At 43.1% G+C, this 20,087-nt stretch overlaps 1 protein-coding gene across 3 annotated transcripts in view; it reads right to left on the reverse strand.

Moving 5' to 3' along the window:
- USP34 (ubiquitin specific peptidase 34) overlaps nt 1-20,087 on the reverse strand; it is a 1,226,195-nt gene that overhangs the window by 815,273 nt on the left and 390,835 nt on the right. For all 3 annotated transcript variants that reach the window (XM_053712051.1, XM_053712050.1, XM_053712048.1), the window contains 3 exons: nt 9,578-9,792; nt 1,984-2,099; nt 1,771-1,898 (listed from right to left, as the gene is read on the reverse strand). In XM_053712051.1, the coding sequence (XP_053568026.1) occupies nt 1,771-1,898; nt 1,984-2,099; nt 9,578-9,792 (459 nt within the window). The remainder of the gene's footprint in view (nt 1-1,770; nt 1,899-1,983; nt 2,100-9,577; nt 9,793-20,087) is intronic.

Below are 20,087 nucleotides of genomic sequence, written 5' to 3' on the forward strand. Positions count from 1 at the left end.
AGCTCTGAGTTATTGTCACAATTAGGACAAAGTAACTGCTTTCTTGGTAACAACAAAAACGACAGAACATCAAATATCAAACTCTGACACTCAAGGCAGAAAACCCACATTGCCGCTCCGTTCGGAGACAGATAAGGAGGCAGAATCATGTGACCGAACTCAGCAACCAGCTTTGAATGGCGCCGCTCCGGTCTTTAGAAGAAGAAGGAGGCGGAGTCATATACTCACTAAGGAAAAGAGGCGCGCAATATACAGTAACAGAGCGCTTCTTCTTTCTGTGAGTTACCAATTCAGAGAGAAAAAAAAAACTCTTTTCAACATGACATGAATAGAAAGCAATACCTATGTCCAATACATAAAAAATGCATTGACACCGCTCTCAGGGAGTGGAAGAGAAAGGTAGGACACAAGATCTACCGAAATGAAACGGTGCAACAAAGCGCACGTTACATTTGAGAGCCATTTCCTGCAATGTCAGAGACCTACTCAGAGTGGATAATAAATGTGCATAAGGGCTAAGCAAATTAGTTCTAACTTACAAAAATAGCTTTAAAAGGCAAGTTAACCCCTTCAAGATCACATCTCAAAATGAGGGCTAAAACTCCATTAAGGAGTTAAAGGGACAGTCTACACCTATACAAACATTCGCCCAATCCGGTGCCGATTTTCATAACTCACTCCTTCAACCCTAATGAGTCAGCGACACAACTAAAGTTATTTGAAATCAAACGGAGGATCACAAAATAAATATGCTTTATTTTTTTTTTGGTCCAGATGCGCAGACAGACTTCCACTTCCTCACTTCCCTAAAGATGCGCAGGCGTGTTTTGAGAATACCGACGTCACTTGGTGCTACATGCACGAGTGTTAGCTAGAAAGAGAACACCACGATAAGGTAGGAGAAGGGTTTGGGCGGAGTTTGTCGGACATTTTTAACAAATAAAATCTAACTTTTTATTTCAAATAACTTCAGTTGTGTCGCTGGCTCGTTAGGTTGAAGGGGTGAGTTATGAAAATCGGCACCAGATCTATGGTAAGGGCGAATGTTTGTATAGGTGTAGACTGTCCCTTTAATTAACAGTCTCTCTCACATACATATAAAGGGCCTGCACCCTGCCCTTAAAAATATCGTTACTAAGAATATACTGAGTACCAATGATACTGCAGATGATCTGATAAAGTCTGCAGTCTTCAGATCCTAGAAGACAAAAAGCACTTACCTACATCTAGCCGTCCGGCAGAGGACAGCTTACACAGTATGAGAGGAAACATACTCCTCAGAGAGACCTGTAGAAAAAAGAAAGAGCAGAGTAAACCTACTCTGGCTTTCTATACTTAGGCAGCAAACATTTTAGGAAAACGCAGCAAAGCCCACCTTACAAGTTCCCGACTGCTTTAACGCCACCACTACCCTAGTGAAAAGATTAACGTGGACTACGGCTAGACCCAAAATCTTACTTGTAGATAAAAGAAATCCAATTTTCTTCAGACACCAAAACTTCACCTCCTCCATGCACCAAGGCAAAGAGAATGACTGTGGTTTGTGGGAAGGGGAGTGATACTTAACAGCTTGGCTGTGGTGCTCTTCGAATCCTCCTGCTGATATTCCCAACAGTAATTGATGACTTTGTGGACTCACAATATCTTAGGAAGGAAACTAATATTCCACCATGAACTACAGCATTTTATTTTTGTCCATTTAAACAGGCAGCGCAAAACAAATGTTAAAAGTAAGCAAATTAACAAGCAAATGGAAATACTTGAAATTACCTATTATTGGCAAGGTTTTCTAAGCATCCTTCAATAAAGCGCATTCGGATCTGCCTGTCTGTAAACCAGCAAACCAAGGAACAGAGCAGCTTTTCTGCTTCATTTATTAAGCCTTCCGAAAGGTGAATCTGAGCAGCAAGACAAATATATATTGCCCGATCAGCAAATATCAACCTTCAAATGTACTTATTTATTTACTTAATTTTAACTTACCGCATCTTCATCCTGGACTAGGTCCCACAGAAGAGTGTTACCTTTCTTACAAACATTATCCAGGTTTATGTCAACAACTGCATTGCTGTTGTACTGGTGTTTATGCACAGAAGGACCTGCAAAACCACAACAACTTTATATGTAGTTGATATCACAGCTAACATGTGTCAGATTTTGATTTTTCGTTTTTAGACAAGCAATTGAGTATATTGGTGGTGTTTTTGATTTTTACAGTTTTTGGGCTTCTCAAAGTTTTAGGTTCACCATAATCTAAATAATTCACTTAGCAAATAGCAAGATTCATGGCTTCCAACCAGTTGTGACGCATTCATTTCATACTGGGTTATATTAAAACAGAAATACAAGCAGTAACATGTATCAGAACCAGAGTTAGAAAAACAGAATTTATGTTTACCTGATAAATTTCTTTCTCCAACGGTGTGTCCGGTCCACGGCGTCATCCTTACTTGTGGGATATTCTCTTCCCCAACAGGAAATGGCAAAGAGCCCAGCAAAGCTGGTCACATGATCCCTCCTAGGCTCCGCCTACCCCAGTCATTCGACCGACGTTAAGGAGGAATATTTGCATAGGAGAAACCATATGGTACCGTGGTGACTGTAGTTAAAGAAAATAAAATATCAGACCTGATTAAAAAAACCAGGGCGGGCCGTGGACCGGACACACCGTTGGAGAAAGAAATTTATCAGGTAAACATAAATTCTGTTTTCTCCAACATAGGTGTGTCCGGTCCACGGCGTCATCCTTACTTGTGGGAACCAATACCAAAGCTTTAGGACACGGATGAAGGGAGGGAGCAAATCAGGTCACCTAAATGGAAGGCACCACGGCTTGCAAAACCTTTCTCCCAAAAATAGCCTCAGAAGAAGCAAAAGTATCAAACTTGTAAAATTTGGTAAAAGTGTGCAGTGAAGACCAAGTCGCTGCCCTACATATCTGATCAACAGAAGCCTCGTTCTTGAAGGCCCATGTGGAAGCCACAGCCCTAGTGGAATGAGCTGTGATTCTTTCGGGAGGCTGCCGTCCGGCAGTCTCGTAAGCCAATCTGATGATGCTTTTAATCCAAAAAGAGAGAGAGGTAGAAGTTGCTTTTTGACCTCTCCTTTTACCTGAATAAACAACAAACAAGGAAGATGTTTGTCTAAAATCCTTTGTAGCATCTAAATAGAATTTTAGAGCGCGAACAACATCCAAATTGTGCAACAAACGTTCCTTCTTTGAAACTGGTTTTGGACACAGAGAAGGTACGATAATCTCCTGGTTAATGTTTTTGTTAGAAACAACTTTTGGAAGAAAACCAGGTTTAGTACGTAAAACCACCTTATCTGCATGGAACACCAGATAAGGAGGAGAACACTGCAGAGCAGATAATTCTGAGACTCTTCTAGCAGAAGAAATCGCAACTAAAAACAAAACTTTCCAAGATAATAACTTAATATCAACGGAATGTAAGGGTTCAAACGGAACCCCCTGAAGAACTGAAAGAACTAAATTGAGACTCCAAGGAGGAGTCAAAGGTTTGTAAACAGGCTTGATTCTAACCAGAGCCTGAACAAAGGCTTGAACATCTGGCACAGCTGCCAGCTTTTTGTGAAGTAATACCGACAAGGCAGAAATCTGTCCCTTCAGGGAACTTGCAGATAATCCTTTTTCCAATCCTTCTTGAAGGAAGGATAGAATCCTAGGAATCTTAACCTTGTCCCAAGGGAATCCTTTAGATTCACACCAACAGATATATTTTTTCCAAATTTTGTGGTAAATCTTTCTAGTCACAGGCTTTCTGGCCTGAACAAGAGTATCGATCACAGAATCTGAGAATCCTCGCTTCGATAAAATCAAGCGTTCAATCTCCAAGCAGTCAGCTGGAGTGAAACCAGATTCGGATGTTCGAACGGACCCTGAACAAGAAGGTCTCGTCTCAAAGGTAGCTTCCAAGGTGGAGCCGATGACATATTCACCAGATCTGCATACCAAGTCCTGCGTGGCCACGCAGGAGCTATCAAGATCACCGACGCCCTCTCCTGCTTGATCCTGGCTATCAGCCTGGGGATGAGAGGAAATGGCGGGAACACATAAGCTAGATTGAAGGTCCAAGGTGCTACTAGTGCATCCACTAGAGCCGCCTTGGGATCCCTGGATCTGGCCCCGTAGCAAGGAACTTTGAAGTTCTGACGAGAGGCCATCAGATCCATGTCTAGAATGCCCCACAGGTGAGTGACTTGGGCAAAGATTTCCGGATGGAGTTCCCACTCCCCCGGATGCAATGTCTGACGACTCAGAAAATCCGCTTCCCAATTTTCCACTCCTGGGATGTGGATAGCAGACAGGTGGCAGGAGTGAGACTCCGCCCAAAGAATAATTTTGGTTACTTCTTCCATCGCTAGGGAACTCCTTGTTCCCCCCTGATGGTTGATGTACGCAACAGTCGTCATGTTGTCTGATTGAAACCGTATGAACCTGGTCCTCGCAAGCTGGGGCCAGGCCTGGAGAGCATTGAATATCGCTCTCAGTTCCAGAATATTTATCGGTAGAAGAGATTCTTCCCGAGACCAAAGACCCTGAGCTTTCAGGGATCCCCAGACCGCGCCCCAGCCTATCAGACTGGCGTCGGTCGTGACAATGACCCACTCTGGTCTGTGGAACATCATCCCTTGAGACAGATTGTCCAGGGACAGCCACCAACGGAGTGAGTCTCTGGTCCTCTGATTTACTTGTATCTTCGGAGACAAGTCTGTATAGTCCCCATTCCACTGACTGAGCATGCACAGTTGTAATGGTCTTAGATGAATGCGCGCAAAAGGAACTATGTCCATCGCCGCCACCATCAACCCGATCACTTCCATGCACTGAGCTATGGAAGGAAGAGGAACGGAATGAAGTATCCGACAAGAGTCCAGAAGCTTTGTTTTTCTGGCCTCTGTTAGAAAGATCCTCATTTCTAAGGAGTCTATAATTGTTCCCAAGAAGGGAACCCTTGTTGACGGGGATAGAGAACTCTTTTCCACGTTCACTTTCCAGCCGTGAGATCTGAGAAAGGCCAGGACAATGTCCGTGTGAGCCTTTGCTTGAGGAAGGGACGACGCTTGAATCAGAATGTCGTCCAGGTAAGGTACTACTGCAATGCCCCTTGGTCTTAGCACCGCTAGAAGGGACCCTAGTACCTTTGTGAAAATCCTTGGAGCAGTGGCTAATCCGAAAGGAAGCGCCACGAACTGGTAATGTTTGTCCAGGAATGCAAACCTTAGGAACCGATGATGTTCCTTGTGGATAGGAATATGTAGATACGCATCCTTTAAATCCACCGTGGTCATGAATTGACCTTCCTGGATGGAAGGAAGGATAGTTCGAATGGTTTCCATCTTGAACGATGGGACCTTGAGAAATTTGTTTAAGATCTTGAGATCTAGGATTGGTCTGAACGTTCCCTCTTTTTTGGGAACTATGAACAGATTGGAGTAGAACCCCATCCCTTGTTCTCTTAATGGAACCGGATGAATCACTCCCATTTTTAACAGGTCTTCTACACAATGTAAGAACGCCTGTCTTTTTATGTGGTCTGAAGACAACTGCGACCTGTGGAACCTCCCCCTTGGGGGAAGTCCCTTGAATTCCAGAAGATAACCCTGGGAGACTATTTCTAGCGCCCAAGGATCCAGAACATCTCTTGCCCAAGCCTGAGCGAAGAGAGAGAGTCTGCCCCCCACCAGATCCGGTCCCGGATCGGGGGCCAATATTTCATGCTGTCTTGGTAGCAGTGGCAGGTTTCTTGGCCTGCTTTCCCTTGTTCCAGCCTTGCATTGGTCTCCAAGCTGGCTTGGCCTGAGCAGTATTACCCTCTTGCTTAGAGGACGTAGCACCTTGGGCTGGTCCGTTTTTACGAAAGGGACGAAAATTAGGTCTATTTTTTGCCTTGAAAGGCCGATCCTGAGGAAGGGCGTGGCCCTTACCCCCAGTGATATCAGAGATAATCTCTTTCAAGTCAGGACCAAACAACGTTTTCCCCTTGAAAGGAATGTTTAGTAGCTTGTTCTTGGAAGACGCATCAGCCGACCAAGATTTCAACCAAAGCGCTCTGCGCGCCACAATAGCAAACCCAGAGTTCTTAGCCGCTAACTTAGCCAATTGCAAAGAGGCGTCTAGAGTGAAAGAATTAGCCAATTTGAGAGCATTGATTCTGTCCATAATCTCCTCATAAGGAGGAGAGTCACTATCGAGCACCTTAAGCAGTTCATCAAACCAGAAATATGCGGCAGTAGTGACAGGGACAATGCATGAAATGGGTTGTAGAAGGTAACCCTGCTGAACAAACATCTTTTTAAGCAAACCTTCTAATTTTTTATCCATAGGATCTTTGAAAGCACAACTATCCTCTATGGGAATAGTGGTGCGTTTGTTTAAAGTAGAAACCGCTCCCTCGACCTTGGGGACTGACTGCCATAAGTCCTTTCTGGGGTCGACCATAGGAAACAATTTTTTAAATATGGGGGGAGGGACGAAAGGAATACCGGGCCTTTCCCATTCTTTATTAACAATGTCCGCCACCCGCTTGGGTATAGGAAAAGCTTCTGGGAGCCCCGGCACCTCTAGGAACTTGTCCATTTTACATAGTTTCTCTGGGATGACTAAATTTTCACAATCATCCAGAGTAGATAATACCTCCTTAAGCAAAATGCGGAGATGTTCCAATTTAAATTTAAATGTAATCACATCAGATTCAGCCTGCTGAGAAATGTTCCCTAAATCAGTAATTTCTCCCTCAGACAAAACCTCCCTGGCCCCCTCAGATTGGGTTAGGGGCCCTTCAGAGATATTAATATCAGCGTCGTCATGCTCTTCAGTAACTAAAACAGAGCAGCCACGCTTACGCTGACAAGGGTTCATTTTGGCTAAAATGTTTTTGACAGAATTATCCATTACAGCCGTTAATTGTTGCATAGTAAGGAGTATTGGCGCGCTAGATGTACTAGGGGCCTCCTGAGTGGGCAAGACTCGTGTAGACGAAGGAGGGAATGATGCAGTACCATGCTTACTCCCCTCACTTGAGGAATCATCTTGGGCATCATTGTCATTATCACATAAATCACATTTATTTAAATGAATAGGAATTCTGGCTTCCCCACATTCAGAACACAGTCTATCTGGTAGTTCAGACATGTTAAACAGGCATAAACTTGATCAGAAAGTACAAAAAACGTTTTAAAATAAAACCGTTACTGTCACTTTAAATTTTAAACTGAACACACTTTATTACTGCAATTGCGAAAAAACATGAAGGAATTGTTCAAAATTCACCAAATTTTCACCACAGCGTCTTAAAGCCTTGAAAATATTGCACACCAATTTTGGAAGCTTTAACCCTTAAAATAACGGAACCGGAGCCGTTTTAAGCTTTAAACCCCTTTACAGTCCCTGGTATCTGCTTTGCTGAGACCCAACCAAACCCAAAGGGGAATACGATACCAAATGACGCCTTCAGAAGTCTTTTATAAGTATCAGAGCTCCTCTCACATGCGACTGCATGCCATGCCTCTCAAAAACAAGTGCGCAACACCGGCGCGAAAATGAGACTCTGCCTATGCTTTGGGAAAGCCCCTAAAGAATAAGGTGTCTAAAACAGTGCCTGCCGATATTATTATATCAAAATACCCAGATAAAATGATTCCTCAAGGCTAAATATGTGTTAATATCAATCGATTTAGCCCAGAAAAAGTCTACAGTTTAAATAAGCCCTTATGAAGCCCTTATTTACAATCGTAATAAACATGGCTTACCGGATCCCATAGGGAAAATGACAGCTTCCAGCATTACATCGTCTTGTTAGAATGTGTCATACCTCAAGCAGCAAGGGACTGCAAACTGTTCCCCCAACTGAAGTTAATTGCTCTCAACAGTCCTGTGTGGAACAGCCATGGATTTTAGTTACGGTTGCTAAAATCATTTTCCTCATACAAACAGAATTCTTCATCTCTTTTCTGTTTCTGAGTAAATAGTACGTACCAGCACTATTTGAAAATAACAAACTCTTGATTGAATAATGAAAAACTACAGTTAAACACTAAAAAACTCTAAGCCATCTCCGTGGAGATGTTGCCTGTACAACGGCAAAGAGAATGACTGGGGTAGGCGGAGCCTAGGAGGGATCATGTGACCAGCTTTGCTGGGCTCTTTGCCATTTCCTGTTGGGGAAGAGAATATCCCACAAGTAAGGATGACGCCGTGGACCGGACACACCTATGTTGGAGAAATACAAACATTTGTTCCCAATAGTAGATTGTTTAATGCCCAAGGAATCAAACAATGACAACATAATATATGCCAATTGACAAATGGGCTCCATTTAACAAGCCCAAGCGTTTCATTCTCAGAGTGAGTTTGAAACGCTAGTTAAGTACTACTACTTAACCTATCCGCAACTCTTTAGGCCACGGATTGCAATCATTTTGATCCAATCAGATTGAGATGATTGACAGCCCCTTCTTGAGCACGATTGGCCAGAGTGTATTAAATTGTTTGCAAACAGCTCATTAACCTTTATGTAATTTGAAACCTGATTTTGCCTGCTGAAACTACAACCTACACATTAAGGGCTCGATTTATCAAGCCCCTACGGCTGCAAGTTCTCACAAGAACTTGCTCGCTGTAATTTATCAAGCAGCGGTCACCAGACCGCTGCTTCCCTAAGCTCTTCGCCACCTCTAAGGTGGCGAAATACAATCTCCGCGGTCGAGTCCGACCAAGGAGATTGACAGCTCCTGCACGCACATGATTGGCTGTGCGCCGGCAGTGGGCGGGATTGCACGCAAGCGCAAAATTGTGCTCGTGTGCAATGTTGATTACCTGCGGGTAATTTCGCCCTGCCACAGGCGAGCTGAGGCGTACAGGGGCACGTATACGTGCCCCTGTACGCCTCAGCTTTGATAACTCTAGCCCAAAATATGAATACTATTCTCTGTAAAAAAAAGCTATGTAAACAATAGGTAGCGAAAGAAATTAACATTCTAGTGGGATAGATTTGAGTATCTTAAATAGTTGGGGGGTTTCCCTCACTGAACCCCCCACCCATACTTTACATTTCAATACCTAACTATTAGCAGTTCAGTACAAAGAGAGAGAGAGAGAGAGAGAGAGAGAGAGAGAGAGAACGAGAGAACATGAGCAGATTTGACAATAGGTGGTTTTCGATGAGCAAAAATTAAAAATACAAAAATAAGCCTAAAGAAGCAATTTCATGTACATTTACTACTTAGTAGCTGTATATAAGTAATTTGGAACGCAGTAAGTGGAAATTATACAGTTCAACATCCATTTAAAATGACAAATTTCCACTATAGTTTCATCAATTTTTAAGGGTAAATGCAAACAAACACTTGCAAAGAACTAGGAAGCGCCTGAAGTTTTCTGAAATCCTTAGTCACTGTCGACAATACTATGGTTCAAGGAAACCTAGTTTAGAAACAGTTCAACAATATCAATTGAATTTTTGATAAATGCACTACATCTTTAAAGATATTTCTCAAAGGGTATACTGGCCTGGGGTACCTCTATTGTCTAAAAAAAATGGGTTAACTCTCTTGCCTTGACTTAGATGTTCATGGTAAATAGATGCCAGATTGGGAAGGTGTTGCTGGAGATGAGAAGTCAGTTCAGCATGTGAATTGATCTGTACTAATTCTTCTTCACATGCAGATTCTTCACCATCAAAATCAGCCATGTTTTTCTCAGATTTTGCACTCACTTGTGAGCTGCTACAGCTGACATCATCTGCACTCAACATGTCATCCACCATGTGCCTGAAAGAGACACATTAATGGTGCCAAGAACAAAATACCATGAGGACATTTTATATTCATTCATATTGAAAATGCAACACTGGTAGAATATTGAAAGATGCAAACACACAATTGTAAGTATATTAACAATTAAAAGGACATAACATGTATATGCTAAATCAATTGAAAGTGATGCAGCATAACTGTAAAAAGCTGACCAGAAAATATCTGTGAAAACACATCATTTATACTTACCTGATAAATTTATTTATTTCCGGATATGGTGAGTCCACAGAATCATCAATTACTAGTGGGAATATCACTCCTGGCCAGCAGGAGGAGGCAAAGAGCACCACAGCAAAGCTGTAAAAATGTCACTTCCCTTACCCATAATCCCCAGTCATTCTGCTGAAGGAAAATGGAAAAAGAAGATAACACAAAGGGGTAGAGGTGCCTGAAGTTTTAGTAAAAAATAACTGTCATAAATAAAGGGTGGGCCGTGGACTTACCATATCCGGAAATAAATACATTTATCAGGTAAGTATAAATTATGTTTTCTTTTTCTAAGATATGGTAAGTCCACAGAATTATCAATTACTAGTGGGAACCAATACCCAAGCTAGAGGACACAGATGATAAGAGAGGGACAAGACAGGTAACCTAAACAGAAGGCACCACTACTAGAAGAAACTTCCTCCCAAAAGAAACCTCAGCCGAGGCAAAAGTCAAATTATAGAATTTGGAAAAAGTATGAAAAGAAGACCAAGTTGCAGCCTTGCAAATCTGTTCCACAGAAGCTTCATTTTTGAAAGCCCAGGAAAAAGAAAACAGCCCTCGTAGAATAAGCTGTGAATCTCTCAGGAGGTTGCTGTCCAGCAGACTCATAAGCAACAACAAATAAAACTCTAACCAAAAAGAAAAAGAAGTAGCCCTAGCTATATGTCCCTTTCGCTTCTCAGAGAAACAAACAAAGCAGAAGAAAACAAAAATTCTTAGTTGCCTGTAGATAAAATTTCAGCTCCCGCACAACATCTAGGTGGTGCAAAAAACGCTCCTTATGAGAAGGATAAGGATACAAAGAAGGAACAATAATTTCCTGATCAATATTCCTGATCGAAACAACCTTAGGAAGGAAACCTAACTTAGTACGCAGAACCACCTTATCAGAATGAAAGATAAGATAAGGGGGAACATACTGCAACGCCGAGAATTCAGAGACTCTCCGAGCAGAAGAAATGGCCACAAGAAACAAAACCTTCCAAGATAACATCTTAATATCTAAAGAATGCATAGGCTCAAACGGAGCCTGCTGAAAAACTTTAAGAACAAGGTTAAGACTTCAAGGAGGAGTAACAGGTGTAAACACAGGCCTGATTCTGATCAAGGCCTGACAAAAAGATTGCACGTCTGGCACATCCGCCAGGCACTTATGCAACAAAATAGAACATAAATCTGACCCTTCAGAGTACTAGCCGCCAAACTCTTCTCCGGAACCTTCTGAATAAAGGACAAAATCCTAGGAATTCTGACTCTACTCCAAGAGTAGCCTCTGGAGTCACACCAATAAAGATATAAACACCATATCTTATGATAAATGTTCCTAGTAACAGGCTTACGAGCCTGTATTAAGGTCTCAATGACCGACTCAGAAAAAATTAAGCGTTCAATCTCCAAGCAGTCAGCTTCAGAGAAACAAGTTTTGGATGAAGAAAGAGACCCTGAATCAGGGGTAGTCTCCACAGAGGCAGAGACGCCATTCCCACTAGGTCTGCATACGAGGTCCTGCGAGGCCACGCCGGTGCTATAAGAATCACCAAAGCACTCTCCTGTTTGATCCAAGCAATGACTCTTGGCAGGAGAACAAACAGAGGAAACAGGTATGCTAGACTGAATTTCCAAAGGACCGCCAGAGCATCTATCAGGAAAGCCTGTGGATCTCTTGACCTCGAGCCGTACCACAGGAGTTTAGCATTCTGCCGAAAAGCCCTGGGATACAGATCTGGCTGCCCCCAATTGAGGATAAAAACTGGAAAACACCTCCGGGTGGAGTTCCCACTCCCCTGGATGAAAAGTCTGTCGGCTCAGAAAATCCACTTCCCAACTGTCCACTTCTTGGAATGTGGATCTCAGATAGACAACAGTTGTGGGCCTTCACCCACTTAATAATTCAGGCCACCTCTGACATGGTCAAGGAACTCCGAGTTTCCCCCTGGTGGTACTGAAATGTGATAAACCAAGCTAAAACTAACTGAAGCCAAACCAGAAAAGCATTGAAAATTGCTCTCAGCTCTAGAATGTTTATGGGGAGAACTAACTCCTCCAGAGTCCATAAACCATGAACCTTCAACAAGCCCCAGACTGTTCCCCAACCTAGAATGCTGGCATCCGTTGTTTTCAATCATCCAGAAGGGTCTGTAAAAGCAAGTTCCATTCGGAGAGGTGTTCCTGAGACAACCACCACAGAAGAGAGTCCTTTGACTCCTGATCCAGATCTATTTGCGGAGATAGTCACATAGTCCCCGTTCCATTGTCTGAGCATACATAACTGCAGAGGCCTGAGATGGAACCGAGCAAATGGAATAATGTCCAAGGAAGCCACCATCAGACCAATTACCTCCATACATTGAGTCACTGACGTCCGAGGAGAGGACTGAAGGGCAAGACAAGAATCGAAAAACTTTGTCTTTCTGACCTCTGTCAGAAAAATCCTCATTAATAGGGAGTCTATGCCCCCAAGAACACTACCCTTGTAGCAGGAACCAGAGAACCTTTTCCCAGAATCACCTTCCATCCGTGGGAGCGAAGAAAAGACAACAAGATCTTCGAATGAGATATTGCTTGTTGAAAAGACAGTGCCTGAACCAGAAAGTCGTCCAGATAGGCGCCACTGCAATGCCCCGAGACTGAATCACTGCCAATAGAGCACCCAGAACCTTTGAAAAAATTCTGGTAGCTGTGGCAAGGCCGAATGGAAGAACAACAAACTGAAAGTGATTGTCCAAGAAGGCAAACCTCAGAAACTTATAATCCTTATGACTAAAAACATGAAGGTACGGATCCTTTAGGTCTATGGTTGTAAAGAATTGACCCTCTTGGACCAAGAGAAGGATGGAACAAATAGTCTCCATTTTGAAGGTTTGTACGCTGAGAAATTTGTTTAAACACTTCAGATCTAGAATTGGTCTGAAAATGTCCTTTTTTGGGAACCACGAACAGATTTGAGTAAAAACCCAGACCCTGTTCCTGCGGAAGAACAGGAACTATTATCCCCAGGGCACAAATTGACACAAATTAAGGACGCCTCTCTTTTTATCTGGTCTACAGATAATCGTGAGAGAAGAAACCTGCCTCTGGGGGGAAGGTCTTTAATTCTATCTTGTACCCCTGGGATACGAAGTCCACCGCCCAGCAGGCCAAAACATCTCATCTAGGCTTGAACAAACAGAGAAAGTCTGCCCCCTGCTGGATTTGAGAATGGATCGGGTACCGACCCATCATGCTGACTTGGAGTCAGCCGCAGATTACTTAGACTATTTCCCCTTGTTCCAAGACTGACTAGACTTTCAGGAAGACTTGGATAGCTCTTGAATGGAGGGCTAACCTCTAAAGTTACGAAAGGAACAAAAATAACTCTGACGTCCTTTATGTTTATTACTTTTTTCCTGAGGAAGAAAAGAACCTTTTCCACCTGTGATATCAGAAATAATTTCAGCCAAACCAGGACCAAACAATTTCTTACCCTTGTAAGGAATGGCTAAGATAAAACATCCGCAGACCAGGACTTAAGCCATAAGGCTCTGCGAGCTAAAACCGAAAAAACAGACATTTTTGCTCACAGTTTAATAACTTGTAAAGAAGCATCCGTGATAAAAGGAGTTGGCTAATTTAAGAGCCTTAATCCTACCCTGGATCTCCTCGAGAGGAGTATCTGTCTGAGTAAAATCAGAAAAAAGTATCAAACCCGTAAGTTGCTGCACTGGTAACAGTGGCAATGCACACCGCAGGCTGCCATTGAAGACCCTGGTGAATATACATTTTCATAAATAAAGCCTCCAACTTCTTATCCACTGGATCCTTAAAAGAACAACTATCCTCTAAGAGAATAGTGGTCCTCTTAGCCAAAGTGGAAATTGCTCCTTCCATTTTAGGAACCGTTTGCCACAACTCCATAATAGAGTCAGCAATAGGAAACATTTTGTTGAAAATTGGAGATAGAGAAAAAGGAATTCCAGGTCTCTCCCACTCCCGTGCAATAAAGTAGCCAAATCTTTCTTGAGGAGAAAGCTGTTGCAAAAATCTGGTACAGGAGGCACCTGAAGCGCATCAGCTTTATCTAATGATGGCTCAGGAAAAAGTATATTCCTAAAACAAAGTTCTTACAATACAGGAGGAACAAAAAGGAACTTGAAGTTCCACCTGAACATAAAAAACACAGGCTACAGGTAACACTCAAGGCCTCCTGGTCCATCTTACACACAAAGAATGGAGGAAAAAAAAAAAAAAAACGCTTATATAAAATAAATATAATGGAAAAAATGTGCTAGTGTTACTTTAAATAATAAAGTCAGGGAAAAAAAAAAAGGAAGAGAAAACGCAACCAGCCCAAAGCACCCTTTACACCCTCAGCAATCTTGCTGAGGTGCCTACCTGACCTGCTGACTGAAAAACAATCCGTTTTCACAGAAAAAAATGAAAGGGCTTGAAAGAGAAGCTTCCTGGATTACAGAGCCTCCGTAATAACAAGCACAGCGCAAACAGGAAGTTAAATACTGTGTGAAAACACAAAGCATACTCAGAAACGGAACCGCCTTAAACAGGGGCGGTCCCAGCAAACAACTGCCAAATTAAAAAAGTTTAGAGCTGCAACAACTAATCGGCATAATCGATAATAATCGATTATGAAAATAGTTGTCAATGAATCTCATAATCGATTAGTTTGTTTGCAATTAGTTGGTCTGTGCACAGCACCAGCTGCTTCACTCCACTGAGCTCCTGCACATGGTATTGTGTTTTATGGTTATGCCCTTCCCCTAAAGGACATCTACAGACATTTACGTTTCACTTTTTTAGGACACTAAGTTTCTTTTTAAGTTTACAACTACTCCTGGCTTATGTGCAACCTAGAAATAAAAACATAATTTATGCTTACCTGATAAATTCCTTTCTTCTGTAGTGTGATCAGTCCACGGGTCATCATTACTTCTGGGATATTACTCCTCCCCTACAGGAAGTGCAAGAGGATTCACCCAGCAGAGCTGCATATAGCTCCTCCCCTCTACGTCACTCCCAGTCATTCGACCAAGGACCAACGAGAAAGGAAAAGCCAAGGGTGAAGTGGTGACTGGAGTATAAATTAAAAAATATTTACCTGCCTTAAAAACAGGGCGGGCCGTGGACTGATCACACTACAGAAGAAAGGAATTTATCAGGTAAGCATAAATTATGTTTTCTTCTGTTAAGTGTGATCAGTCCACGGGTCATCATTACTTCTGGGATACCAATACCAAAGCAAAAGTACACGGATGACGGGAGGGATAGGCAGGCTCTTTATACAGAAGGAACCACTGCCTGAAGAACCTTTCTCCCAAAAATAGCCTCCGAGGAAGCAAAAGTGTCAAATTTGTAAAATTTGGAAAAAGTATGAAGCGAAGACCAAGTTGCAGCCTTGCAAATCTGCTCAACAGAGGCCTCATTCTTGAAGGCCCAAGTGGAAGCCACAGCTCTAGTAGAATGAGCTGTAATTCTTTCAGGAGGCTGCTGTCCAGCAGTCTCATAAGCTAAACGAATTATGCTACGAAGCCAAAAAGAAAGAGAGGTAGCAGAAGCTTTTTGACCTCTCCTCTGCCCAGAGTAAACGACAAACAGAGAAGACGTTTGTCGAAATTCCTTAGTTGCCTGTAAGTAAAATTTTAGAGCACGGACTACATCCAGGTTGTGCAGTAGACGTTCCTTCTTCGAAGAAGGATTTGGGCACAAAGAAGGAACAACAATCTCTTGATTGATATTCCTGTTAGTAACTACCTTAGGTAAGAACCCAGGTTTAGTACGCAGAACTACCTTATCCGAATGAAAAATCAAATAAGGAGAATCACAATGTAAGGCTGATAATTCAGAGACTCTTCGAGCCGAGGAAATAGCCATTAAAAATAGAACTTTCCAAGATAACAACTTTATATCAATGGAATGAAGGGGTTCAAACGGAACGCCCTGTAAAACATTAAGAACCAGGTTTAAACTCCATGGTGGAGCAACAGTTTTAAACACAGGCTTAATCCTGGCCAAAGCCTGACAAAAAGCCTGGACGTCAGGAACTTCTGACAGACGTTTGTGTAACAGAATGGACAGAGCTGAGATCTGTCCCTTTAATGAACTAGCAGATAAACCCTTTTCTAAACCTTCTTGTAGAAAAGACAATATCCTAGGAATCCTAACCTTACTCCAAGAGTAACCTTTGGATTCACACCAATATAGGTATTTACGCCATATCTTATGGTAAATCTTTCTGGTAACAGGTTTCCTAGCCTGTATTAAGGTATCAATAACTGACTCAGAAAACCCACGTCTTGATAAAATCAAGCGTTCAATTTCCAAGCAGTCAGCTTCAGAGAAGTTAGATTTTGATGTTTGAAGGGACCCTGTATTAGAAGGTCCTGTTTCAGAGGTAGAGACCAAGGTGGACAGGATGACATGTCCACCAGGTCTGCATACCAAGTCCTGCGTGGCCACGCAGGTGCTATTAGAATCACTGATGCTCTCTCTTGTTTGATTCTGGCAATCAATCGAGGAAGCATCGGGAAGGGTGGAAACACGTAAGCCATCCTGAAGTCCCAAGGTGCTGTCAGGGCATGTATCAGGACTGCTCCTGGATCCCTGGATCTGGACCCGTAACGAGGAAGCTTGGCGTTCTGTCGAGACGCCATGAGATCTATCTCTGGTTTGCCCCAACGTCGAAGTATTTGGGCAAAGACCTCTGGATGGAGTTCCCACTCCCCCGGATGAAAAGTCTGACGACTTAAGAAATCCGCCTCCCAGTTCTCCACTCCCGGGATGTGGATTGCTGACAGGTGGCAAGAGTGAGACTCTGCCCAGCGAATTATCTTTGATACTTCCATCATAGCTAGGGAGCTTCTTGTCCCTCCCTGATGGTTGATGTAAGCTACAGTCGTGATGTTGTCCGACTGAAACCTGATGAACCCCCGAGTTGTCAACTAGGGCCAAGCCAGGAGGGCATTGAGAACTGCTCTCAATTCCAGAATGTTTATTGGCAGGAGACTCTCCTCCTGACTCCATTGTCCCTGAGCCTTCAGAGAATTCCAGACGGCACCCCAACCTAGAAGGCTGGCGTCTGTTGTTACAATTGTCCAGTCTGGTCTGCTGAATGGCATCCCCCTGGACAGATGTGGCCGAGAAAGCCACCATAGAAGAGAATTTCTGGTCTCTTGATCCAGATTCAGAGAAGGGGATAAGTCTGAGTAATCCCCATTCCACTGACTTAGCATGCACAGTTGCAGTGGTCTGAGGTATAAGCGTGCAAAGGGTACTATGTCCATTGCCGCTACCATTAAGCCGATTACCTCCATGCATTGAGCCACTGACGGGTGTTGAATGGAATGAAGAGTGCGGCAAGCACTTTGAAGTCTTGTTAGCCTGTTCTCTGTCAGGTAAATCTTCATTTCTACAGAATCTATAAGAGTCCCCAGGAAGGGAACTCTTGTGAGTGGAACGAGTGAACTTTTCTTTTCGTTCACCTTCCATCCATGTGACCTTAGAAATGCCAGTACTAACTCTGTATGAGACTTGGCAGTTTGAAAGCTTGAAGCTTGTATCAGAATGTCGTCTAGGTATGGAGCTACCGAGATTCCCCGCGGTCTTAGTACCGCCAGAAGAGCACCCAGAACCTTTGTGAAGATTCTTGGAGCTGTAGCCAATCCGAATGGAAGAGCCACAAACTGGTAATGCCTGTCTAGGAAGGCAAACCTTAGGTACCGGTAATGATCTTTGTGAATCGGTATGTGAAGGTAAGCATCTTTTAAATCTACAGTGGTCATGTACTGACCCTCTTGGATCATAGGTAAAATTGTCCGAATAGTCTCCATCTTGAACGATGGAACTCTTAGGAATTTGTTTAGGATCTTTAAGTCCAGGATTGGTCTGAAAGTTCCCTCTTTTTTGGGAACCACAAACAGATTTGAGTAAAACCCCTGTCCCTGTTCCGATCGTGGAACTGGATGGATTACTCCCATTAACAAGAGCTCTTGTACGCAGCGTAGAAACGCCTCTTTCTTTGTCTGGATTGTTGACAACCTTGACAGATGAAATCTCTCTCTTGGAGGAGAGTATTTGAAGTCCAGAAGGTATCCCTGAGATATTATCTCTAGCGCCCAGGGATCCTGGACATCTCTTGCCCAAGCCTGGGCGAAGAGAGAAAGTCTGCCCCCCACTATATCCGATCCCGGATCGGGGGCCCTCAATTCATGCTGTTTTAGGGGCAGCAGCAGGTTTCCTGGTCTGCTTGCCCTTGTTCCAGGACTGGTTAGGTTTCCAGCCTTGTCTGTAGCGAGCAACAGCTCCTTCCTGTTTTGGTGCAGAGGAAGTTGATGCTGCTCCTGCTTTGAAATTACGAAAGGAACGAAAATTAGATTGTCTAGCCTTAGCTTTGGCTTTGTCCTGAGGCAGGGCATGGCCTTTACCTCCTGTAATGTCAGCGATAATCTCTTTCAACCCGGGCCCGAATAAGGTCTGCCCTTTGAAAGGTATATTAAGCAATTTAGACTTAGAAGTAACATCAGCTGACCAGGATTTTAGCCACAGAGCCCTGCGTGCCTGAATGGCGAATCCTGAATTCTTCGCCGTAAGTTTAGTAAGATGTACTACGGCCTCCGAAATGAATGAATTAGCTAGTTTAAGGACTCTAAGCCTGTCCGTAATGTCGTCCAGAGTAGCTGAACTAATGTTCTCTTCCAGAGACTCAATCCAGAATGCCGCTGCAGCCGTGATCGGCGCAATGCATGCAAGGGGTTGCAATATAAAACCTTGTTGAACAAACATTTTCTTAAGGTAACCCTCTAATTTTTTATCCATTGGATCTGAAAAAGCACAGCTATCCTCCACCGGGATAGTGGTACGCTTAGCTAAAGTAGAAACTGCTCCCTCCACCTTAGGGACCGTTTGCCATAAGTCCCGTGTGGTGGCGTCTATTGGAAACATTTTTCTAAATATCGGAGGGGGTGAGAACGGCACACCGGGTCTATCCCACTCCTTAGTAACAATTTCAGTAAGTCTCTTAGGTATAGGAAAAACCTCAGTACTCGCCGGTACCGCAAAATATTTATCCAACCTACACATTTTCTCTGGTATTGCAACTGTGTTACAATCATTCAGAGCCGCTAACACCTCCCCTAGTAATACACGGAGGTTTTCCAGTTTAAATTTAAAATTTGAGATATCTGAATCCAGTCTGTTTGGATCAGAACCGTCACCCACAGAATGAAGTTCTCCGTCCTCATGTTCTGCCACCTGTGACGCAGTGTCTGACATGGCCCTAATATTATCAGCGCACTCTGTTCTCACCCCAGAGTGATCACGCTTACCTCTTAGTTCTGGTAATTTAGCCAAAACTTCAGTCATAACAGTAGCCATATCCTGTAATGTGATTTGTAATGGCCGCCCAGATGTACTCGGCGCTACAATATCACGCACCTCCCGAGCGGGAGATGCAGGTACTGACACGTGAGGCGAGTTAGGCGGCATAACTCTCCCCTCGTTGTTTGGTGAAATTTGTTCAATTTGTACAGATTGACTTTTATTTAAAGTAGCATCAATACAGTTAGTACATAAATTTCTATTGGGCTCCACTTTGGCATTGCAACAAATGACACAGGTATCTTCCTCTGAATCAGACATGTTTAACACACTAGCAAATAAACTTGCAACTTGGAATACAATTCAATTAGAATAATATTAAAAACGTACTGTGCCTTTAAGAAGCACAGAAGATCTATGACAGTTGAAAATTAATAAATTGAAACAGTTATAGCCTCAATCCTTATAAACAACACAACTTTAGCAAAGGTTTAATCCCATTAGCAAAGATAACAAATTCTGAAAGCAGAATAAACGTTTTTTGTCTCAGTCAACTATAATTCTCACAGCTCTGCTGAGAGAAATTACCTCCCTCAAAATAAGTTTTGAAGACCCCTGAGCTCTGTAGAGATGAACCGGATCATGCAGGAAATACAATGAGCTTCTGACTGAAATATCTGATGCGTAGCAAAAGCGCCAAAAAACGGCCCCTCCCCCTCACACACAGCAGTGAG

The sequence above is a fragment of the Bombina bombina genome, chromosome 4 (genome assembly GCF_027579735.1).
Source record: "Bombina bombina isolate aBomBom1 chromosome 4, aBomBom1.pri, whole genome shotgun sequence".
Taxonomy (NCBI): domain Eukaryota; kingdom Metazoa; phylum Chordata; class Amphibia; order Anura; family Bombinatoridae; genus Bombina; species Bombina bombina.